At 39.0% G+C, this 25,493-nt stretch overlaps 1 protein-coding gene across 4 annotated transcripts in view; it reads left to right on the top strand.

Annotated features, from left to right (window-relative positions):
* The window catches only part of NSMCE2 (NSE2 SUMO ligase component of SMC5/6 complex), a 202,651-nt gene that overhangs the window by 38,689 nt on the left and 138,469 nt on the right, over nucleotides 1–25,493 (top strand). For all 4 annotated transcript variants that reach the window (XM_039853616.1, XM_039853615.1, XM_039853614.1 and 1 more), the window contains one exon: nucleotides 2,865–2,971. In XM_039853616.1, coding sequence (XP_039709550.1) covers nucleotides 2,865–2,971 — 107 coding nt within the window. The remainder of the gene's footprint in view (nucleotides 1–2,864; nucleotides 2,972–25,493) is intronic.

Genomic DNA, 25,493 nt, shown 5'->3' with positions numbered 1-25,493 from the left:
GCAGCTAGATACACACGTTGTCGTGGCCTGTCCTCCAGGTTCCATTGTCATGGCCTGTCCTCCGCTACTTCTTGCCTTCCGTCTCGGATCTCTCCAACCCTTTTCTGCAACAAACCGAGACACTGACTTTGGCCGTTATCTGACGGAGCATCACTTCCAGGTGTGGTGTGGTTCTCAGTTCTTTTCAGGACTAGCTTCCTGATCTCTTCTGGTGTTTTTCCCTTTGTTGCCTCGGGCTGCCCTGTTCATCACTTAGATTCTTCAGCGTGTCCCAGCATTCTTGGATCTAGGAGCTTCACTGAGGCTGCCTGTACACTTGGACCAGGCCTCCCAAGATTCTTTCCTTAGACTTTGTGCCATCAAACACTGACCCGGCCATCGCTCACTTTCTCCTCTGCAAGAAATGTCTCCTTGGCCTTCTCCTTTGAAATTGCTATCTGATTCAAGTCTTACTATTATCCATGGGACCTTGATAATGAGACCCATCATCCTGTTTTATTTTATTTTGCAAACCCTTTCATAGCATTTTTCATGTCGAAGGCACAGTTCTGAATGTTTTTAAAAATTAATTCATTTAATCCCAGAGGGAGGTTGCCAACATTCTATCAATTCCCACTGATTTAAGCTCTTAACAAACTTTTATTTCTTATACTTCAAAGACTTTGCCCCCCTATAAATTCTTTAATGGGTTCCTGTTTAGTTTGAAGATGCCTCTAATTATTGGATTTTTGATATAGCAGTTTATGCTCTTAGTCCTTGCTCAGCTTACCAGCTTAACCTACTTTTTGACTGGTCCAAGAGTCAGAATTCAGTATCCATAAAATACACTGATTCCACTAAGTAAAGAAAAAAAAAACAACTATAATTTCTTTTAACTGGGTGAGGATTCTGTGAAACCAAGAGTCTATTTTTCATTATTTTAAATGGGAAAAAATTAAAATACAAGTCTACCTAAAACCGCTAGCCAGTTTACTGAAATCTAAGAGTGTATAGTCAAATGCCTAGATATAAGTCCCAAACTATCATATGAGGATATAAATTGTTTAAAATTCTGTTCCCGATCATCAAACAATTAATATGATTTTTCACAAGCAGTTGCGGAATATGTAGCAATTAGACGCACTCAGTGCCATCAGTAACAAAGGATGTTTGGACATCTTCAAAACGTCAGCCTGTGATTGATGGTCTAACAGTGTTATTTGGAATATGACTTGAGACCTTTCTCATATACTATTTTGTTTAAAATAGATTTAATTTGCAAAATGTAAATACAGATTTTTTTCTCATGTAAATACTTCCCTTTCCCTCCCTTCTCAAAAAAAAATTTCCATTCTGTAAAGTCTGGGTGTTATAAACCACGAGGTATTCTTCCAGAAGCAGGTTAACTTGAGCTGTTTTATGGAATATATTTATAATGAACTATTGTAAAATTAAAGCATCATTTTAAAGTCTCGGAAAATCATTTTTAAAGCTAAATGTAAGTGGATTTTACATTATTTCATGACTTTGAGATGATCTGCCATATTATTCTTCAGAGTAGATAAATACATTTATCTAAGTATTTCAGTGAAGAGTCTTTGCATGATTTAAGTAAGTTGGCTTTATTTTCATTTCATTCAGCTTTTTTTAATGTTGACATTTTTATTATCCTGTGTTCTCCATCTTTTCCTAATCTATGAAATTGTTTAGAGCTTGAAAAAAGTTTTGAAACATTTTTAAGAAAATTATCTTGCCTTTCCTATCTGTTGGTCACTTTTTATAGTCTCCTGATTCCTGAGGGTATTTTAACTTTTTATACATAGTAAGAGTAGTTGCTTTATATTCTGACTGATAGATAATCCCAGTATCTGAAACATTTGTGGATCTGTTTCTGCTGATCCTTACTCTTGCTGGCTTCTTTTCTTGTGTTATTTAGTGTTAAATTTTTTTGTTGTTTTAATTTTTAAAATGTTTTCCCCTGTTATCTGCTCATTATCCTTAACGATTATTTGTTGGGATTATTTGAGGAGCAGGATGAAAGTATCTTCTCCAGAGGGAAGTACATGTGGGCACCTTCAGGGGGAGACCGTCTCACAACTGTCTCACAAGGTCATAAGCTCTTAGGTTCCCCGGACCACTCAGGTGAGGGGAGGGGAGCCCAGGCGGCACATTCGGGAGGGCTGGCTTGTGGCCACAGTGTTTCAGAAACAGGTTTGTTTTCTCTCTCTCTCCCCTCCGTTCTGCTCAGTGGCCAAGGCCAACCTCTCCGCAACCTGGAGGAATAGGATGAGACTACTTCTGGTTCCTCTTTATTCTGAGGAAGGGTCCCAGCTGACTGCGTGTGACTTTGTGTTTGATGCTCTTCTTCTCTTTTTCGTTTTTCTCTAGATTTTGCCCTGGATTTTGCCCTAGATTTTTCCCTAGATTTATTACTGTCTTGTGACTCTTTTGTTTTTAAGGAGATTTATTTTTTTCTAGTTGTTTTAGTTGTCTTCAGTAGGAGGATTGGTCCACATAAGCCAAGCTACTGTTACTAGAAATTAGAAATCTTCCTCACTTGATCTATCGCAGTCCTGTGAGGTTTATGTGCAGACGGATGACTGGGAGAAGTGCAGTGATCGATTTAAGATCATACAGGCGAGTGAGTGGCAGAGCCTGGAACTTCTGAGTCTGAGTCCACATTCTGCCTTTGAGCCTTTTTCAACTGGGTGTATTTTTAGAATTTTGAATGAAGCAGTCATATGTTGAGAAAGTTTTAAAAAATATGTAATACCTTTACAAAATCATTTAAACCATTGACTGATTGACATAGGGTATGCTGGTGCAACTTTTTCCAGATATGGCATTTTAAATGGAAAATAATAATTGCTTTCTTTCTCTTTCAGCTGAAGTGAGTAGTGAATACAGTATGGACAAGGCAATGGTTGAATTTGCTATGATGGATCGGGAACTAAACCATTACGTAAAGGCTGTTCAGTCTGCGATAAATCATGTAAGTTTACAGCACACACCTGGTGATATATGGTTATAACTCTGATCTAAAAATAAAAACACAAAATCAAAATTCTTCCCTGACCTTTCATATTTCCTTATCCTTACTATAGCAGCTATTAATTTCTTTTTAATCAGGAAGTTCTTAGAATAGGAATCTGAAATATTTTCCCAGCTAGGCCACCTAGTTTAATTAGGATGTTACATCTATTTTAGAGTTCTCGCTTTTTTTTTTTTTTTTTTTTTTGGTCTCAAAATTTTTAGTCTAAGCCTCCTTCAATATGAGATTTTTATAAAATGCTAAAAATCACATAGAACTTGTTTTTATTGTCTTATGTGCTTAAGCATACAATTTAGACCAGGTTTAGTTACTCATTCTCCAGCTATAATTAAAATGCAGCTATTGCAAAATTCGTAGAATCAGATAATATAGAAGAGTTTCAGAGCAAGTTGAAAAATAAAGAAGGTTGGCATTTTGGTTTTTCCAGAAGCCAAAGTTATCTTTGTTGACTCCAGCTGTCACAGGAACGGATAGGCAGTTAAGGTGGGAACATAGCAACATCCTTTTCAGCAGTGCCCTGTTGAGTAAGAAGTGAACAATACAGTTGCAGTAATGTTTCTGGGAAGTCCTTTGTCCTCCTCTAAGCAGTGGAAACTCCCCTTTGAACTGATTTCAGATACCTGTGTCATAGGATGTCTTGTACTTCTGGTTTCTTTATTTGCCTTTTCTTACCTACATCTATGGGAAAATTCCAAAAATCAAATATTTTACAAGGTTGGCTACTGTTCAGTGGAAGATAAATGATTAAATACGGTTTAATACTTAAACCATGCTTAAATGAGCATTACATAGCTATATATTCATAGTTATGAAGTTTTTAAAAAAATTTTTAATGTTTTTTTCTGGTTTGAAGTTTTTTTCCTGAGGTTTTTTTTGTTGTTGTTGTTAGTATTTAAGTGTATCATTTGTGACTAACTTAAAAATATCTGCTTATATTCAAGTAGTAAACTCGTTCAGCTTGTAAATTCTGATATTTCTAACCATTGTGGCTATTAGTCCTCATACTGTGAATATTTATTCCATAGGAAAATATGAAAATGACATTATGTTGGGGCATTTGAAACTGGGCAACAAAGCCCTCAGATCAGAGGTTTTCAGTTGCAGCTGACCCCTAGAACCAGGCAGACTCTGCTCTAAAGAGATTCTGATTTCACTGGTCTGGAGCAGGATGGCGGCACTAGTATTTTTATTTTAAAAACGCATTCTAATGTGTATCCAGGGTTGCAAATGACTGACTTAAAAGAACAAAGTTGACTTTACAGAATGAAGTGTTTGGTACCAAAGCTCAGAGTTGGGCCTATTAGATCAGCCCTGTTTTGGCCCTTACATTCTGTGGAGGCTGTTCAATAGGTGCTTTCTAGCTTTGAAGTTACATAAACAGCATGCATTAGAGGGAAGTTAAAGAACTTAACATGGATTTTTTTCCTATTACACTGTAGGATTCACAGATACGTAAGGTATTTTTGCATAAAGAATTGAACTCTTCCCCCTTCAAAAAACTGAGCCATTCATAAAAAAAAAAAAAGTCAAAGACAAAGAAACCCTTACCCTCAACCACAGTCAGGAGTTAACAGTGTTTCTTTCATCTTGAGGTCTCATCCCATTCCCCTCACTCTGCTAAACAGAAAAGATTGTGCTCTGAGTTGTATCCCACTTCTTAGCCCTAACTTCACACTAGTCTGTGGAACAACTGGATTAGTGATTCTTGTGCTTGTAATAAAGGTCCCTGGTCTTTCATAAGAAGAGAAGACATGTTTATTGTCCTTTTCTGGAGCAAAGTTGTGCTCTATGTAAGCTTCATACAAGACCAAGAATAGTAAACTATAAGATGTCTAAGGCCTGAAACCATATGGGGACACAGTGGGAATATGGCCATTATTTCGAGGGAGATATTTTATGCCTCATAACATACTATGCACTCTTTATATACTTGCAGTTGTGGACATTGCTATCTTATTGCTTGTTTTCGTGAGGGATAAAGAATGAAGAGGAACCAGAATGGTAAAGCTCTTTAGAAATAGCAATTATTTAGGGGTCGGAAACCCTTCCAACCCTAGCTCTTCCATTTTCTAAGTTATGATCCTGAGTCAAGCAATACAACCTCTTGGAACCTCATGTTCTTCATCTATAAAATCCTCGGCCTCCCTATTTCACAAGATTATTATATGAGTCAGATTAGAATACCGTGTAACAAACACTTTGACATTCATAAAATTTGATGCAGATGTAAGATATTATGTTATTGCAAATCCAGATTGCTAAACATATTCCTTAAAAAGATGGAACAAAATCTTTCTTAAAAACATACTTTGCTCACTGTATTTCAAGACTTTGAAATAAAACTTTTATTGACTTTGACCTGTCCTAGTTTCGAATTCAGGAATTATAGGGTTAGATAAAAGCTTAGTTAAGTTATAATATGAGGTGTTTATGATAACCAAACAAAGAAATTGTTTTAAGTCAGATTACTAAGAAAGAATACAGATACTAGGAACCCGTACGAGTCCCTATGTAACTTTGGCTGCAGCACTTCCATGACTGTATCATTTGCCCAGATTCTTAAAAAAAAAAAAAAAATTTTTTTTAAATTTTATTTGTCCAGATTCTGATCCATCTTGTGGTTTTTCTGTTTATGAATTTTTGTATAGTTACAGTACAGTAAAATTTTTTTTAATCATCAAAGAGCTTTTCTTTATTATTTAAAGAACTGTCTCTCTCCTGCTCTCACCTTCACAGAATTCTGAAAGATTTTAGAAGTTTGCTTTGGAACCTTCGAGGTGTAGGTCAGTTTACCATCAATCTCTGGGAAGTCCCTCTCAGCAGAAGCTCTCAGATTGCTTTTCTTTGTCCTTTGAGAAAATAGAGCGACTTTATTTTACAATGCCTGAAGATTTTCTTTGGAATCGGTATTTATTTCAGTGCTCTGGAATTAGGACTTCATCTCACATAGTTTCTAGAGAGAATATTATGCTGTGAACACTAAAAAAAATTCCCAAATAGTCTATAAGTCGTTTATAAAAACTTTCAGGATAGGGGGAGTTATATACCTGTCACAACTCTTAAATATGCATTTTGAACCACAAAGAGTTCTGTATGAATTCTTTGGAGATTTTCAGCCATGAGACCACACATGTGATGAAAGTGTTTTGAAACTATGAAATGCACAGAGATTCACTATGGTACAGTTACTTCTTTTATAACTGTTACTGCCAGAGAATAGCTTTTCTCAGTTTCATGTTGAAACAGAGTGAAGTTCTGAACACTAGACTCATATGATTTCTAAGCTTTTATTATTTGAGTATATTGAAGGAGCACTGTTGGCTGGCTTTTTGTCTCATTCAGTGAGTAAATATTATGTGCCAGATACTTCTGGGTGCAAAGCCCACCTCAGGTTGTCCGAAGTCTGGAGAGGGAGACAAACGTTTACACAGAACAATACAGATGGTATTTAATAACTATTACGGGAAAACAAAGCGTTCAAGGAGAGTAAATAACATGAGGCATAATATTTTCTGGGGTTTGGGGGAAATCCTTCCCGAGGAAGTGATATTTAAGCTGAAAGTCAAATAAGCCTCAGCAAGGAGATCGTGATATATAACTTCTCTAGGTGACTTTTGCATGAAATGGAAGCATCTTTTTTCTGATTTTCTCAATGTCAGAGTTTCAGAGTGCCTTGATCAATTCAAAGATTTAATTTGAGAAAATTAGCACAGAGAAAGCCTACTTTTGTATTTAGAAGTATAAAGTATATAGAGTAGTCGAGTAACCTACCCAAGCTTGGTCAGTTATTCATTCACAGATATGAGTGCCTATTGTGTGCCAGGAGCTGTGCTTAAGTCATGCAAGTCATGGCCACAGTTGATTTCAGAATAATTTCGTTACTGATATTTTGCTTCTCAAACCACTTCACTAGTCACCTGTTGGTTTATCCCTTTTGAAATGAGACTTTTTATCCCGTATCAAGTACGCAGTAGTAATACTACATATTTCTGAATCTGTGTTTACGGGATTGTGTAAAACTAACCCTGTAGTTTCATCCTGTGGGCCTCAGATTCCAGAGCTAGGGCACCAGTTTCGATCAAGGAATCCTCAAATCCATTTTTGGGTGTGCATTTCTTCAAATAAGACATGGTAAAGAGTCCAATCACTATCATGCGACAATCCTTGCAACTTTTTTATACTCTGATTCTCATAGTGAAAAAGGATGGAACTAGGAAGCTACATGATGAACAGCCTAGGTTCGGATTCGTTTCACCTGTCATTAGCCGTCAGTGACAAAATACATATCTTCTGTGCTTTTTGGTGAGCAGCCTAGTCCTAGAATTTAATACAAGTAATTAAGCTTGAGATTCACATTATATGTTGGCATTTACTTTTTATCGTGATACTTAATTGTGTGATTTAACTTTAACAAACTTTAAATCTCAAAAGAATGTCAGGTTTTACCTGTATATTGTTCTTTTAGTATGTGCTGCTTCAGCATGTAAATTTATTGGAAAATCGAGAGTTTTATTTTCTTCACTTTCCTACTCTGTCTGGTGCTCCATGCATCTTATAGATTATGTAATATTTGAAAGCATTTAAATCAGATTGTTGCCACATGTTTGTTTTTGTTTTCTTTAAGTCAATATTTTATAATAATTCCTACCAAAAGCCTGAGGAGGGAGAGTATTTTTTTCCTTAACCTAACAGGAGCAATTAAAAGCTAGTTTGATATACTTGTGTTGTTTCATATAAATCTGTTCATGGATTATGTCCTGTGTGTTGTGGTTTTCACTTGGTAAGCTAGCTCAGGCATTTAATCTGCCTTTTAAAATGAATATGTTGGGAGTTAGAAGTGTGGAAATGTACCTCATGTAAACTGTTGAAACCAACACAATCTTAGATATAATAAAAGAACGAAATAGGTCAAAGGTATAGCTTACCTCAGCCTTGTCATTATGCAACTAGTTTTAAATGTTTTTGACATATCACTTCCCTCTGCCTCCTCACCCTTCACCCTCCATCAACTAGCAAGTTTTGCTTTTTCTACATCTTAAAGTTATCTTAACATCCACTACTTGAACATGAAATCTTATGGTAAGGAGTTACTATTTAGTTAAGCCAGATTTGGGGAGCATTTCTCACTGAGAAAGCTACTAATATGTAGTATCTGAAGGAAGGTCCAGGCCAGAGAATATGATTTATTAGCTATGATCATCTACTGACTGAATGTGATAGTGCAGCCCACATTGTGAATCATCAACAAAAGAGGAAGGAGGGAGAAATTATAAAATTTGAAGACAGAAGACTCCTGAGCATAAGAGAAATTACTGTTGTCACCAGAATAGCAAGAAAGTGAGAGATGACAGTGGAATCAGTGAAAATCTCTTGGAGCCAGACGGGAAAGTACTGGCGAATACCTCTTCTCCGCTTCATGCCCCCTACTTGACACTCCACAGCAGTGCGTAGTCTCTTAACACCTTTCTTGTCACAAGTTTACATGTTCTTTATGTGAGCGTTGTCTATAGGAATATTGCCCACACGTGGCCGTTAACCAGAAAAACAAAGTCGACCTTGGGTATTCACTCTTCAGCCGCTTGGCCCCAGGATGTGTCTGTTTTAATAATTACTAGTAGTTAATTTCTATTCCAGTACTTTAGAATTTCCTCTGCAGTTATTTCCAAATTAAGGTTGTATTTGATAGCATTTTGTCTAATATACACAGAGGGTTAGGTCCGGATATAGTATTCCACCAATCGAGTTGCCTCTATAGGACCCAAGAATCTAGATATACATCTCTTAGGCTACCAAGTAATGTCGCTGCTAGTAGGTGAAAATTCTGGTCTATGCTGAGCTGAGACTGATTTTCATGGGTAGTTTATAGAAGTCCATCTTCATGCTTTGTAGGTATTAAGTGTAGGTATTAAGATTTTATTCAGAATTATAAAACATTTACACTCTACTGGGCCTTAGTGGGCCTCTAGTGCAGCATTTTCAAAAGTCGCCCCATAGTGCTAATTAATCAGGATGTGAATAAGTACATTAGGAGAAATGGATTTTGTGGTCAAATAAGTTTGGGGAATGCTTGATTAAAAGAATTTCCTTAAAGACTAAATCTTTTAATATGCTTTTATGCATGTGATTCTCCAAAGGAAGCTGTTTGCTAATTTCTTAAACTTATTTAACTTGAAAACCTCTTTGGGGAAGGACTGTCAACTCTACAGAACCCACTTTGGGAAATGTCTCAACCCCGTTATCTTACATAGGGGACTAAGAGATGGGTCCAGAAGTTTGTACAGAAGTGTGTGTGTGTGTGTGTGTGTGTGTGTGTGTGTTTAACCTATGGGGAGCTCGGGAGTGCATCAAATTTCCTACCCGAAATGGCCTAAGAGATGTTTCTACGTAGGACATCAGGAAAGGACCAGGCGTCTGAGAAGACTGCATCATTCCAACGACGAAAAAGTGAAAGGAAAAAAAATGTTAAAAACATGCAGTGATTGCTTGGCTATCAAAACCTTATGTTTGAAGCAAACAAGACCTCTGTGTGGAGAGGAGGAAAGGAAGAGAGGTGGGCACAGAAGAGGCAGAAGGGACATAGCAGCAGTGTGGGCAGGAAAAGCGTACAGACGTTGAGAGGCCTCGTTCACCACAGCACTCCAGTTAGGCACTGGGGTGCCTACTGTCGTTGAATACCTTGTCCTCTGGAGCACCAGACAATTCTGGCAGCTAATTACTTGAATTATTTAAATGAGGTGAATGTTTTTTAATGCAGCAAACTCCTGCTTGTTTTTGACATTGAGCGAAGTCCATACATAAGAGCATCAAACCCTTATTTTAGATAGTGACTTTAGCCTCCTTCCATATCACACTTTTCACCACAATTGATACGTAGTAAAGAACTTGAGATTTAGGCCTTTGTCCCCCACCTAGCAGTAGAAGAGAGATGAGGAAAGAGGTTGGAGAGGGGAATGGATCGCCAAGTCTTAAGGTTCACGGGAATACGAATGCCTTTTCAGAGAGTCAAAAGCAGTGGCTTAGTCTGACGAATAGTATGCTTAGTCTAATGAAGATGCAGAAGCCTCTCAACATATGTACACAAAATCATATTAACAGTGAAATTAGATGGACACAGACAATTAAAATGTGCTTAGGAAATTCCGAGTAAGGGAAAAGAGCATTTGCTTAAATTCTGCCTTTTCTTCACTCTAACTCTGAGCCCCCGTTTCTTCTTAAAGTGGGGATCATAGTGCAGTTCCTAGAGTTCCGGGAATGATGAGAAGTGATGGCACGAAAGCACCTGCAGCGGTTCCGTCCTACTCCTTTACGAAGCTGCCCAGAGAGTTCTGGAAAGGAGAAGTCATTTCCTGGATCAAATTTAAATGGTATCCGAAAGGGAATTTTGAGTTAAAATTTGGAGAGTAGACTAGGCAGCAGGAAACCATTGGGAAAGGCCAGAGATGATGTTCCTTGAGAGGTCGAAGGAAGGACCTCTTTCCTTAGAATGTGTCTTCTGGTATTGGGAGCTGAGGAGATTTGTGGAGTGGGGGCGGAAGGGGACTTAATGTTCATGATTTTGTAACTGGAAAGGACTGGGCAGGTTCTAGGAGACCAGTTCAGAGGCCAGTGGACAGCATGGCATTTGGCCAGTTGGATATGAAAATCAGTAAGTCTATTCGTGTTTGTACGATGAGAAAAAGATTGTGTCCTTTACCATATGCTAATTAATAGTGGAGGGGGTCATACTAGAGATAAGAACCAGACAACTAAGTGAACACTTCGGTAATTTAGGAATAACTTTTGATGTTGTCTTAGATAAAGTAAACAAAAATTACTTAAAGATGCGGGCAGGGTCATTCAGTAAATAGCATAATTATATACTCACGTGCACAGAAATATTTCTTGAGCTACATTTCCGTCTTTAAGTAATTCTTGCTTATTATAGCATGCATTTGAAAAATACTGAGAGAGAAAAATCTACTGGATTGATTACTCTAAGTATTATATGCAAGTTGTCAGCTATATTTCAAACATGCAGTCTTTATTAATTGTTGACAAGTACAAGAATAGAAAGAGTGTAGATGTAGAGCATATCAGTGGATTTTATTTTTTCAAGCCCTGTGCGAGCTGCAGTTGTTCTTTTATTCTGAAGCAGAGCCCGTGCCCAGTGAACTGTCACTGAGAAAATGGAGAGGATTTCTCTGCCTTCTGTTTTTCTCAAAGATCAAGCTTCTGACAGTAGTGACACTTTATCTTCTGTTGTTCTGTGTTGCGGCCAACCTGATCTTTTAACCACTGGAGGTTTTTTTAAACATTTTATTTCTCTCTCTGCTTCTTTTTTTTCCAAAGAAAATTTATGTCACATAATACAGCATTCATTAAAATAGTGAAAATCATTATGTTTGTCTCTCATGGGCTAGAGTAATACAATCTGTTATTTCGAACAGTTTTTAATTCAGTTACTTCTACCCTTTATTTCATATTAAAATAACCATTTAATTATCTTCTAATAGGAAGAGGTATTTAGGAAGACCAGGTCAGTGTTACTTAAAATTGGAAACAATAACCACAAATAGATTAATATCATTACATCACATGACTGATTTCTAGACATTTGACTTGCTAGCTTTTTACCTTCCCCTTGCCTGACACGCAGGAGTCTCACCTGCTTCATTGGCTGCCTTCCAATTGCCTCAGCTATTTGTGGTTCTTGCAGTGTTATTGGTACTGAGAGGTGCTGTCACCTGGAGGTTTATTTTAACCCCCAACCTGAAACAGAAGCCAAAAATGGCACATGAAACACTAAATAGGGACTCTAAATGGACTAAATCCTGGGTGTGCTTAGAGCATTCCTCTTGCAAAAGCAGACATTAAATTTGATGCATAAGGTTACACTATGTTTTTAAAAGTCTCAGCACAAACATCGGATACTTAGTTTTTTCTTACAACTTCTTAAGACATGACATAAAACACCTGTAAATAATCTAGATGAAATTAGAATATGTCATACAACCTTTTCTATTATAGTAATGAAGTTACTCTGCCAAAATATGGAATTAAAGTGCTTTGCAATATAACGTGTGACTGACCCCATCGTAAGAGTAAATGATGCGATGTTAACATTCAATTTAGTTATTGAGTCGTCTTCTATACCTATCTACGGAATGTCCGTGTGACCTTAAGCAAGTACGCAAACCGAACGTAGTAATATCTGCCCCTATCTCTCTTAGAGTGATTTCTTGATTATAAAATGAGATAACTTATGTGAAAGCACTTGAGACGTAAAAGTGCCATATAAAGGCAAGGCCTTCATGTTCTGTCTTGTTAACTTTTCATTTCTTTCTCTTACCATGGAAATGTCTACCACATGCTGATTTAAATTGGTGAACTCCTTTATACCAACTAAACTTGGAATAAATGATAATAGGTGACTCGTGTCTTGTTTTCTTATATTCATTTTTCCATCTCACAGCTTAAAGTGGGAGGAAAAACCTGTAAGTTTTACATTCACTTTTTTGTCCTTAATTTAGTCATCTTTTTGGTAAATGTTTATTTCTGTCTCCCGCCCACCTCCCAAGAGTTTTACATAAATCCCATGTTACAGTTCAACAAGTGACTAATGTGGATTGGACTTGCTTAGTCCCTGAGTCACTTTATTATGAAACACTTAAAAGTTGAACATCTATATATAACAATGAGGAAATAATTTAAAACAGTTTATACTTTCTGATCTGATGTTTTTAGTGACTAACTCATCAGGCAACAATAAAGAAGGAAATTAATGAAAATTCTCAAAGCCAGACAAAATTAGTTTAAAAATGAAGTCCAAATAAATCACAGTCATCTTTACTTCCTTCCCCGCTTTTTTAAGCGGTTGTTGTTTGAGCGATAAGAGCATTGGGCTGGGAAATAAAGATCTGGCTTCCGATCCTCATTTTGATAGGCTCTGACCTTGGACAAGTCACGTAACTTTTGTACTTCAGTTTCCTTGTTTCTGAAATGGGAGTAATAGTAGTGTTTGTCCTACAAACCTCACTGGCAATTGTAGATAGAAGGAGATTATAAATAGGAATGTGTTGTGACCAAAAAAAAAAAAAAAACCCAAAACAAAAACGAGAGGTGGTTATATAGTTATTACCTCCTGGCAGTCAGCTGCCGTCGCATGTCTGGATGGCCACAGGACTGAGGAGTGAGGGAGATCAGAAGCGGGGTCTCTGTGAGCTCCTGGACCTGGAAAGAGAGTGGAGACGTTCCCCGTATTTGGATTTGTAAAGTGAATCATGGAATAGTTTCCCATGGAAATAGCTATGGTGGCTAGGTTTCTAGGCTAAACTTAAAAAAAAATTTTTTTGAAAAATGATTTAATCATAGATGATTCATTGCAATCCAATTTTTATAAAACTAACGAAGCTGGTTTGTAGTATAGGTATCAGTCTGGTGTTTAAAATGATCTGGAGGACGTAGCCTCGATCTGGATGATGGTGATTCACTTCTCTTCCCCAGTTTTGGATATTTGCCTAGTGCCATGGGTCATTTGCTTAATCCAGATTTGGAAATGTCATCAGTTTCTACTTCAGTCCCTTTAACCAAGAGTCCGATACCCATTTTCTTGGTGCTAGGTCAGGGATGAGGGGCCCTCTCGGATCCCTGGCCTCTCTGATGACCATAGGAAACTTCCAAATTGGGGATGGTAGATACAGTGGACTCTGAACCTCAGGAAGGTCAAGGGACATGCTTAGTCTCAAGCGGCGGAACCTTGAGCCTTGGTTTTTTGATGTGTAATTCAAGGCTCTTTTCATGCCATCTCCATGCCTCAGGACAGATGGAGTTTGTTGAATTTATTTTCAGCTGGGAGCAAGAATGCTTTTTGTCTAGTCTCAGTAATAAAGTATGCGTATGTTCTTTTACACAGCTTACTGAAACTTTCCCAGAGGTGAAGGTTTGGGACATTTAGTCTGAAGGAAAAGTGCCTCCTGACACTGATTTAGCGCGCATAAGGGAGGGATTCTATGAGTCTTAAAGAACTGCTTGAGGAAAGAATGTTGTGCATGGACCTGTTATCTTAGCAGGAGTCAGCGTTGTTGCCCCTTTGAGAACCTTTTGTTTGTGGTTTATTTTCAAAGTGGCTGTGGCCTAAATTTTAGGGAATCGAAGTAAAATAAAAAGAAATCTTTTTTCTAGTTTTAATGTAATGCTTTATGTTTATGTTTATTAAAATATTTAGTCCTTTCCATAATAATAGGAGGCCTAGCTAACATTTTTCTAGTGCTCACTCTGTGCCAGGCAGTATTCTCACTTGTATTTCGTTAACTCAGGTCGAGTAACTTTTCTCGTCTTGCCAGTCTAGCCTACAGATTTATTCGTGGTTAATTTTTAAAAGCAGCGAGGGGAGAAGGGAATAATATGGTCAGTACGTGACATTTTGTGGGATGTATGAAGAATGTTTCACTGGAATAGCAAAAAGAATACTCCAGTAGGACTCAGAAGATCTCGCCTCTGTGACATTGGGCCAGCGACTTGTCCCCTTAAAATCTTCAGTTTCCTTGTCTATAAAAAGAGGACAATACCAAATGGGGCTGTTGCAAGGATTAAATGAGATGATGTAAGTAAAGTACTTAACTTCGTGCCTTCACAGGAAGTGAGGCTTCACCATAGTAGGCATTGAGAAAATATTAACTGCCTCTTTTAATCTCCATGCACAAGGTGGTTGTGAAATTAAATTGGAGAACAGACTATGAAAGCTGGTTTACACATTTTTAAAATATCATTCCAGTTTAAGATGGTATTTTTCACTGAATGCTGCCTCCTTTCGCACCTCAGAGTAAAACGAATTGGGGAATCAAGAGAAATAGGTTATGGCGAGAAGATCTGGATTTTACAAGATGGCCGCCAAGCCTGGAACTGTAGGAAAATACACAACGGGTGGCTTAGTGATACAATATTACAGTGCATTATGAAATAGTATTACCTGTGCTTTCAGACTTGGTGGCCACCTTGTAACTCTGTCACCTCTTTAGTGTTTGGTTCAAGGAAGTTGTTTAATCTCTCCGGGCAACGAGAATCAAATTATATAAATTATTCTAGAAAGCTCTCTATAAACTATGAAGCACCTGACCTGTTTTCGTTTTGTTTATTGTCTTAATTTTCTTGTGGTACAGTGGTTTTTGATTGTTTTAGTGGTGGATAGAATTCATTTTCATTTAGTCAGGAACCTTTTTTCATAGGAAATGAATTAAAAGGCGAAAGGCAATTTGATAGCATTAGTCGTGAAGAGTAATTTCAAGTATGAGGAAGCCATATTAATTATAGAGAAGGTAACATCAGAGAATTTGATAGGCTGCTAGACAGGAGTGAATGGAGCAGGCACAGGATAAGGGGCATTAATAAACTGCCAGAGTATTAGTAATTCCGTGGTCTTATTGTGTTAACTAAAATGCGATAACTGAGGGAAAGATCCAGCCTCATATCCTCGGGTTGCCTTACTCGTGCTGTAGACAGGCGGTCTGCGACAAAGACCAGGGAATTGACTTACTAACTGCCAGAATCCGTTGGGCACCTAAGAATGTTAGAAGTTAACTTATAAATTTAGAGAAAAATATAGTATGCCCAGAGTAGATAGTTTGCTTTTATTATTATTACTATTATTATTATTTTTTTTTTTCAGTTTTTGGAGTCATATTAAACAGGTTTTCTTATGGATACTTAGCAAGAACAGAAGGAAGAAAACAATTAGCATATCCCTTTCTGTTTGGTTACAGCAGAAACAGTAAATTTCTTCTTTTGGTTATTAGGATCCTCCGGTTCATGGAGGACATGACTGGCAGTCCCAGGGAAGACATGGAATGTGGGAAAGAAGCTCTTACAGCCCTCACATCAGCTACGGTGTGGTGGCTGGGGTGCTCCCTGGTGGTCCCAGGGGCAGAAGCCGGACCTTTCTGGTCCAGAGTGCTCCGAAAGAAAGGGCTTCCACGAGGCTTGGCATTGCTCCCGTCTCCTCTCAGATCTTCTACTTTCTTCAGAATGGTTGGGACCATGGTGTACATCCCCCTTCCCCACATACTCACACAAAGGCTGGAGCAAGAGATATTTCTCTTACTGTTTAGATTCTAAAGCAGGATGCCGCTTTACCACCAGATAAGCTTGACTGTCACCAACCACTGCCGAGTTGTGTGGAAAAGAGAAGTTTATCTCAATGAGTACAAGAAAATCGAGATCCCCTTTCCTTAGGACTTTTCTAGGAACCTTGACTTTGATGGATGTAGCAGAATAAGCAGGTAGGGAAGGGACTGTGATATATCGGCTTTGTGTATTGAGAGTTGGATTTCATAGGCAAAAAGCCTATGAAAGAAATTATGCTAGGATGAGAATAGTTTGGGTTAGATGTAAAAAAAAAAAAATCAGTGGAATTCTTTTATGTAAAACATGTTTGTACATTTTAGAAGCAAGCCTTGGACGGTTTTCCATGTTTTTGAGGAGGTGAAAGCAGAAAAGGGTGGAACCTTTTTTAATCCTTAATAGGAAAGTGTCTGCCATGGCGACACTTCTCTGTGACTGTCATTGTGCCACTGTCAAAACTAACCTGAGAGTCAGTTTGGTTGTCCAAAGGTCTCCTTAATCATGTACTCAGAATATTTCATTTGATAAAACATTACCTGGCTTATCATTTTAAAACTGTTGGAATAATTTTTGAAATCACTAATCAATAGATAAATTTCTACAGAACATTTATTTTGTTTGTTTGCGGGCTGCTCATGAGTTTAAGTGCCCTTCTTAAGAGTGTAACATCTGTACCACAAACTCATGATGATTACTACAGATATCTGCACAGAATTCTTTGTGTAAATACCAAGGTGTGCTTCAGAGGTCCCTTTGACAGGCTCCTGGGACTCTGTGCATTACAAACTGCTTTTAGAAAGGAGAAAGGAGACATTGGGAAAGAGGCGGAAGAAAAGGAAAAAGGTTATCGTTCTTTTCTCCCAGTTGCTCTTTTTCAAAACTCCACGGCCATTGATTCCATGTAGCTTCATGCTCAACCCCCGTTCTGGCTACCTGGTCTTGCCTGTCTGACATGCACAGAACACGTGGTAATAAAAGCAGAGTATTTTTTGTGCCTAGTGCGTCTAACACATACTAGGTCCTTTATACATGTCACCACGTATCCTCACAACAACGGGGTGCAGTAGCTAATGTAACATTCTTGCGTAGATGAGAAAGCTAAGGTGCAGTGATGGGAATTGCCCGAGGTTACACACCTGGTAAAAAACCCATAGGATAATGTTCAGTCATTCTCTTTTGTGGCTTCGCTGCTGTTAATAACTCCCTCCTTTCTGAATTATTATGTTCTTTTGACTTTGACTTTCATAACAACACGTCTGTTTTTATTTCCAGCTTCTGGCCACTTCTCTGTAGTTTCCTTGGTGAACCCTGCTTCACCTTTTCACCCATTAAATCTCGGTATTCCACCCTGTTCTTTGATTCTTTTCTCACGCCGCATTCTCCTCCTGAGAGAGAGCATCTATGCTTATAACTTGAATTACCGTCTTTATGTCGATGAGTCCCACCCAGATCCTTCCGTTCCAGATCACTTGTCTGAGAATCACACACGTGAATTTGGGCACCTATTTGACATTTCTACTTAAGTGTGCTCTTTAAGTTCAACCTGTCCCCAGAGAGAAGTTTTCCCCCTTGATTGTTTTTTTTTTTCCTGGAACCCTATAACTTAGTAAGTGGTGACATCATCCGCCCAGTTTCCCACATCAGAAATTCGGTAATCATCCTTCCTCCCCTTAGCGCCTCATCTCCCTCATTCCATCACTGAATTAGTTTGCCTACCTCATTGTCACGGTCTGAAGTCTCCTATGTCAAGTTTGCTATGTGAAGTTTTGTTTTCTTCTAATGTTTTCTAGTTCCCAAGAGATATTTCTAGATCGGAAGTTTGATTGTTTTGCCTGTCTTTTTCACAGCTTTATCTTCTTCGGATATTCTTTTTACTCTTGGGATTAAATTCAAACTTCTTCACCTGGCATACACTTTTATGCTAGTTCTTGGGATGTTCTCTTGCCTCCAGGAGTGCCCTTCTTTCACTGGTCAATAGTTAACTCTTTCTTACCCTTCACCAACTTAGTGTAGCCTGTTTTTTAATAGCTCCCCGCCGACATCCCGCAGTCTCCTTCCACCAAGTGTATTACTCCCTGTGCTCTTGTAATGCCGTGTACTTAGTCATTGTTCATAGCATTTGTAGCTGTAACATGTCTTCTCTCCAAGTCTCAAAAATACAACTGCCTTCATTTCCACTTCATTTCATTCCCGTAGGCATTTCACATTTAACCTTCCAAAACCAGCTGTTCCTCCAGACTTCCCGACCTCAGAAAATGGCATCTGTACTAATTCATTGAGTCGGGCCAAACCAGGTGCCCTCTGTTCCTCGTTTCACAGCCCACACCCAGCCCATCGATAAACCCAGTCGTTTCTACCAGACCATGTCTTGCTGCTTCTGCTGTCACCTTAATTCATGCCATCCTCACCTTTTTGCCTAGATGACAGCAGTAGCCCGTTAACTGGTTTCCTGCTTCGAAGTAGTCTTCTTCCTCCCCTAAAATCTGTTCTCAGTCGTGACAGCCAGAGTGATCCTTCAAAAAAGAAAAGCAGATCTTTTCCCTCCTCTGCTCAAAACCTTCCCATCTCTCTTAGAGTAGAGGCCAAAGGCCACACGTTGGCCTCCATGGTCTGTCCCATCCTCGATCCATCTTCACTTCTGACCCCATCTCTTTATTCCCCAGCCCTTTCGAATCTTCAGGTCTTTTTTTCAAATGTCATCTTTTCAGCGAAGCCTTCCCTGGCCATCCATCATAGAAGAGCTCATCTACCCCTGCCTTGTTTAATTATTGTCTACAGCACTTACTACCATCTGGCTAATTATATGTTTTCTTATTGTTCTTCTCAGCTAGAATGTAAGTTCTGTGAGGGCAGAGGTCTCCTTTGTCTACTGCTGTGTTCCCAGCATCGGGAGCAGTGCATGGCCCCTCGTGGGCACTCGATAAAGACTTGATGATGTCGGGGTAGTTTACCAGGCCTGCCAGTGCTTGTTCCAGCCCCAGCACTGAGGAGTATTCGGCCACTTGCAGTTAGGCCACTCCTGAGCTTCGATTTTTTTAATCTGTGATATAGGAATGTATTAGTTCTTCTTAGGTTGTTTGTTTGCGAACGATTAAATAAAATAATCCACTCGAAGTGCTTAGTTTAGTAACTTGCCCACAATAAACTCTATATTGAGAGTAGCTGTTGCTTTTGATGCTGCTGCTAATTTTTATCAGACTCCATATAATTGCTTTTCACTTGTCCATCTCCTCCACCAGATTTTAAAATTCAGCTATATTTTAAACTTGCTATTATAATAATAATGATGATAATGTGTTTGCCAGAGGGGAAGGAAAGGGTAAGGGATGGGAAGGAATTCAGTGAGGTGGTCAAAGGCACAAACTTCTAGGTAAAAGGTAAATGAGTTCTGAGGCTGTAATGTAAAACAATAATAATGATAACAATACTAGTAATAATAATAGTAGCAATTACCATCCGAGTGCTTCCTGAGTGCCAGGAAGTATTCTGTAAGTCACCACTTTGCAGTAGAACTTTGTCTTATATCTGCACTTTTGAAAGGTAGCCACTAGCTGTGTGTGGCTATTGAGCACTCAAAATATGACAGTATTACCGAGGAACTAAAATTTTAATTTTATTTCATTTTAATTAATTTAGATTTAAATAACCACATGTGGCTAGTGGCTACATGTGGCTAGTGCATTTGAATTTCAAAGCTCTAAATTCTTTACAGATATTAATTCCGTTAATATTCACGACAACTCTATGATTTGGGTGAAGTTATAGGTGAGGAAATCAAGTTTCTGAGAGGTTAAGTAACTTGCCCAAGATTGCACAGCTGGTATAAAGTAGAATTGGGTTTTAAAGGTTAAATCTCTTGGTAATGTGGTTGCAGAGGCTCTACTGGCACCTTCTATACTGCAGTCCCACAGCCCCTGTGGCAAAGGGCCAAGGTGACATGTCTATATTCTTGCTGCAAGGGAGGCTGAGAAGTAGATTTCTGGTCCCTGTCCCGAGGAGGCACCACTCACCAGGTGGGAAATGCCCCCTGCATTGGGAAGGTTTTCGGAAGATTCTCGAAGTATACGCTTTTCTTCCAGACTTAAATCTGTAAACCGTGGCAACAACAAAATGCTTGCTACTAACATTGCAAGCTATCTCTCGTAAAAGCGAAAACATGCTTTCTCCTTCTCCCAAAAGTGGAAGGATATAACATCTTATCAGTTACTGTTTCCAAGCCTAGGATATTTGGGCCAAGCTTATTACTTTTTCTACTGTTCCATATGGCACTCTGTAATTGAAGAGCCACCAACTCACTTTTTATAACATATTAGGCAAAAGGGAATGGGAGAAATTAGTTAAAAACGTAAATACGTACAGGTCAAACCGAGGCAGAAATACGAGTGGATACTTCAGCCTTAGCTTTTGCTGTTGGTCCTGAGCACAGAGTTGGTATTTTTAACTCCAACTTTTTCTGCACTAGCCATTTCCTGTTCTCTTTGCTGTCAGCCAATTCTGAGCTGACGTAGGTTTTGTTTAGCTGTAACACCTAGGCTTTCAGTTGTGAAGTATCTGTGCTCTTGATGGTCCTGTCTGTATGGACTGGTTTCCTATTTCCATTCCCATTCAGCAGTAGAAATGGCAAAACCAGGAGGCATTCCTGGTGCCAAACACGCACGTCCCTTTCTTCACTGTGTAGCTGCAATCCCATTTACCCTTCAAAATCAAGATTCACTGTCCTAACTGAAACTGTAACCTCACTTTTTGTCTGTTCAGTGTCATGAGGAGCTCAAAATTGCTAGGTTGTAGTTTAAGCTTTCAGATCAGTGGAGGCATTGTTGAGTTCCTTAGTGAAATCATTCTTCTCTTGGGTACAGACACTGGCAAACCAGCAGAACAAGAGTTGCAGCCATGGGGGAAAAATGCAAGTTGGTCATTAGGCGTGATGAGAGGGAGGAGGAGAAGTGTAGCTAATTCTTCTTTTGTCCCTTGGTTTCTAGGCCATGTGTTCTGGCTGTTGGAAAAAACAAGGTCACATATTATTCATTGGTTACAAGCATCCCGTGGGACATACTCTAACCTCATGAGGTGGTGTCTCTCAGGTAGCACTGGAGCTGAATCTTCTTCAGAAGATGATTTAGCATTCTGAACGATCGTCTTTCTGGGTAGTTGGATACTTGGTAAGACCTGTAAATACCTCTAGCATCAACCCATTGCTGTACTTTTCCACCGCAAAATCTTGAGTGAGACACCATAATGATGAATAAAACATCTAGTAATTCTGTGGATGACAGAGGCATGGTGGAAGGGAAAGGCAATTTCAAATTCAGAATAAGCGTCTTTTAACCTAAGAACTAACAAATGACCTTAAGGTTGAGGACATATGCCCGAAATCAAGTATGCTTTTATAAAATTAAGATGGAGTATAAAGGTTCATTCTGGGTTGTTATTCAGAGGCACATGCAAAGCAAAACGAAGTTGAAAGGGAGTTTGAATGAGTTGAAACCATCTGTCACTGACTCAGTATGACCTTGGGCAAGACGCTTAACTACTGTGAGCTGCCCATTCCTTACATCTGTAAAATGGGGATAATGATTTCTGTGTGTGTAAGGCTTTGAACCACTCAGATGAAAGGTGCTGTACAAGTGTGAAGTGTTAATAACAACAATAATAAGCCTGACCTCATCCTCCCCTCAGTCTGACCCTAGTTTTTAGATTGAACTGTGCTTGAAAGGATTACCTATGAAATGATGTGCTCAATATCCATGTTGTGACATGCTCTCCTAGCATCTGATATGTTTCCTTCCCAGCACTTATCACAGTTGGTGGTAGTATATTTGTTTGACTATTTGAGTAACAGCAGATCCCAAGCCCCACAAGGACGGAGGCCAAGGCAGTCTGTTTACGATTGCAACTCTAATGCCTAGCACAGTGCCTGTGTGTGGTAGGCATTCAGTAAATATTTATTAAATGGATGACTAAATAAGTAATGCACATGTTCAGAATTTCTCCCCCAAAAAAAAAAAAGAAAGAAGAAAAAAACATGGAGAGGCAGTGTAGGCACTTTGTTCCCACCCCACCCCCACCCTACACCCCCAGGGGAATCCTAATGCTGCATTCTTTGTAAATAAGTGATTTCTGTTTGTCATAATCTTACAGTGGGAGTAGTGCCATGAGAAACTTATTGGAATAATTTTCAATAGCATAAATGTTTAGTAACAGAAGCACATCGATGGCAGATTGCCTCATTTAACTGCCATCTGTTAGACAACTGCCTATTCTAACAGGACTGGGCCATTAGAACTAGACCAATAACACTCTCATGCATGTTCAAGTTTATTCATTTTCGAAATTTTTCTGAAAGCCTCGAAGAAGAAAAGATGTTTCCATGTCTGGTTGGCCACTGTTTGATCATGGCGTATCTCGACACCTTGGTAAACTACAAAGGCCAGTTGACGTGTAATAATGCTTAACAAGGAAATATTCTCTCTTAAGTGTTTTGTCAGAAGTCAAGCTAAATAATGGCACTAGGAAACTCACTTAACTACAGATAATTAGGTCCCACAGAGATCAGTGAGATTGTATAATGAACAACAAAAACGGGCGTGAGATGAAGGTCATAGTCCATGTTGGTCATCATGGTGTGTGTGATGTTTTTTCGAACAGGGCAAAGGCACTATAGTAAACTCTGTAGAAGGTGCAGTGTGTCTCCATACGCACACGCAGTTAGGTTATAGCCAGTGAAAGCATGATTCTTAGCCCGGACATGCCTTTCAATAAAACTTTACCAAGCTTTTTTGCTCTATAAAGGTGGAGACAGTTTTGGCCTATGTAAATTTATCTTGCATATGACCAGTTGGGTCGGTGGTGTGTCATAAGCCTGGGCCAGCTCCCATAGATGTCTGGGTGCTTAGCATAATGCCTGGTACCCAGCTGAGCCTCAGTAAATATTTGTTGAATGAATGTTCTAGGACCAACTGAGGCAATGCCGTCTGGATTCACAGAATGAAAGCAGGTCCCGTAGCCTTAGATCAGGCTGACTATGACTTAGAACTTGGCATACTTAATGTACTGAGCAGAACACAAAGCGAATTAGTTATTACTGTTATGTACTTGTTATAAACTTCTAAAGGCTGCGTGATTTCCAAAATGTAAATCATTAGGTGTATGTTATTTTGGTAGCCAGACATCTAACAGTGGCTGTTTTGGAGAGAGTAAATCCATCTGAGTCTTGGTTCAGTTACAAGAATGACTAATTTTATACTAGATTCTCACATGATTCAAAAGTGTGTGAATGACTCAGCCCATTAATACCCTTCGCTCCTGTGATCTCCTCTCCCAGTGAGATGATGGCTATAAGGCAATAATGATAATTGGAGGAGGAGACCTTGACTTTGCCCCATGGCAGTAAAATGACACACTTTGAGTCATTGCGTGTGTGTACAATCTTGTTTGAAAGAAATGAGATGTATTGTCATCATATAAATATTTAAAATTTTAGGTTAAAGCATGTTGAAAATAGTATATAGTTTTACTATGTTGAAAATAACATATAGTTTCACTATGTTGAAAGTCATATAGCTTCACTATGGGTAAGGGCTGACTTCTCCCTTTGGTTTCTGCCATTATCTTTTTGCCTGAAACAACCAGGCTCTGTTCATAGGGACAGAGCCGCCAGAGGCCTGACTTAGCTGTTTACAGTCAGCTCATTGATGACATTCCCCTGCTGACATAAGAGAAATATTGCGGTCACTGGAGTAATGAGTTCCAGTTAAATGTAGCTAAACATTTACAAGTGATTTTGAGCTGAAACTGAGCAGTTGGAGAATCAATGGAACTTTGGGAGATTTATGTGTTTCTTTCAATCACTGTTCCATCTTCTTGAAACAGTTCATTAACAAAGATCCGAGTATTTTGGAGTCAGCACTTTGTGCATATCTCTGCTCCTGCTAAAGTCCACAGTGACCCAATCACCAAGTCCAGTGGACACTTCTCAATCCTTATTTAGCTTGACTTCTCCGCCGCTTTTGACAGGCCTTGAAATTTCTTCCTAGACTTTTGGAACACTTTCTTTGGGCTGACTTATTCACTCTCGTACTTTTTTCTTTTTAGACTCTCTTAGCTGCTCCATAAATACAGTATTCTCCAGAGTTCGGTCCATGGACCGTTTTTAGTTTCTGTGTATTCACTTCCCTTGGTAATCTCATTCATTTCCACAGTTTCCATGAAAATCCACACAGAGACTGATTTCCTCCACGTGAGTGTTTCCATGTCAGTCTGCTGAGCTGCAGACCTGTATGTATATCCAGGCTACTCTTTACTGAATATTCCCTGTCACAGACAGCTCAGTGCTTTATTGCTTCATTTCATCTCTTCACAGCAACACTGTGAGGTAAATTCTATTATTATTATTTTCTATTTACAGGTGAGGAAATTAAGGTTATATACATTTAGTAACTTTTCTAAGGTCATTCGGTTAGGAGCAGAACCTTATTTTTAATCTTAATCTTAAGTCTAGAGCGAGCCCAGGTTTTTAATCATAAATACTATGGATTAGCGTGTCAAAATGGAATCCCTTATCTTCCCCACTCTCCCCCACACTTGTCTTTTTCCATTATTCTCTTGCTTGAAAAGACCACATTTCATCCCTAAAGTAGAAGTCTGGGAATTATACTAAACCACCCAAATACTGTGGATCACAAAAGTACTTTTAGTTTTATGTCCAAAATATGTTGTTTGCATTAGACAGGTTTCAGATTCATGGCCTTTAGGCTAAAGTATTGCTTGGACTATACGTTGTTTTAAAAAACACAAAAATCTAGATTTCTAACTTTTCTTCAAAAACGTGACTTGCTCTCTCACGAGGCAGCAGTCATCTGGAGCTGTGCAGCAGCTTCCTCTCACCTGGGGCTTGTACCGTCTGCTCAGCACAGCCCTCACCACTTCCTGTTGTCCTGCACTTTGGGGTGTTTCTCAGATCCTCGCTTGCCCAGCCCTGTAGGCACTCATGACACCTGCTAAAGACTCTTGTGCTTCCCCGGCTGGTCGTAGTCTTTCTTCTCTCGTTTTGCCCTAGTAGTTGAATGATTTTCTCAAATGAAATCTGGTACTGGTTTTCTCTTAGTGTTCTTGATTTACGTTTCCCCATTGGCTCCTTCTCAGTCCACAGACATGTTAAAGGCTCTGTGCTAAAGTTGGAAGGAGAAGAATAAATATTTTTTCACATCAGTGCTATGCCAGAGGTAAACACACACATGATTTCATTGAGTCTTCGCAGCATTGAAGTAGGCATTCCTGCTTCCTATTTAAGAGGTGAGAGAAATCCGAGGCCTGGAAGGACTGTCTTAAGAACCACGCGTTGGGTGGATCGAGATCTGTCTGATCCCGA

Source organism: Pteropus medius, unplaced genomic scaffold (genome assembly GCF_902729225.1).
Source record: "Pteropus medius unplaced genomic scaffold, Ma_sr-lr_union100, whole genome shotgun sequence".
NCBI lineage: Eukaryota > Metazoa > Chordata > Mammalia > Chiroptera > Pteropodidae > Pteropus > Pteropus medius.
Note: the sequence above shows the minus strand (reverse complement) of the source record. Positions and strands in the feature narration are given on the sequence as shown.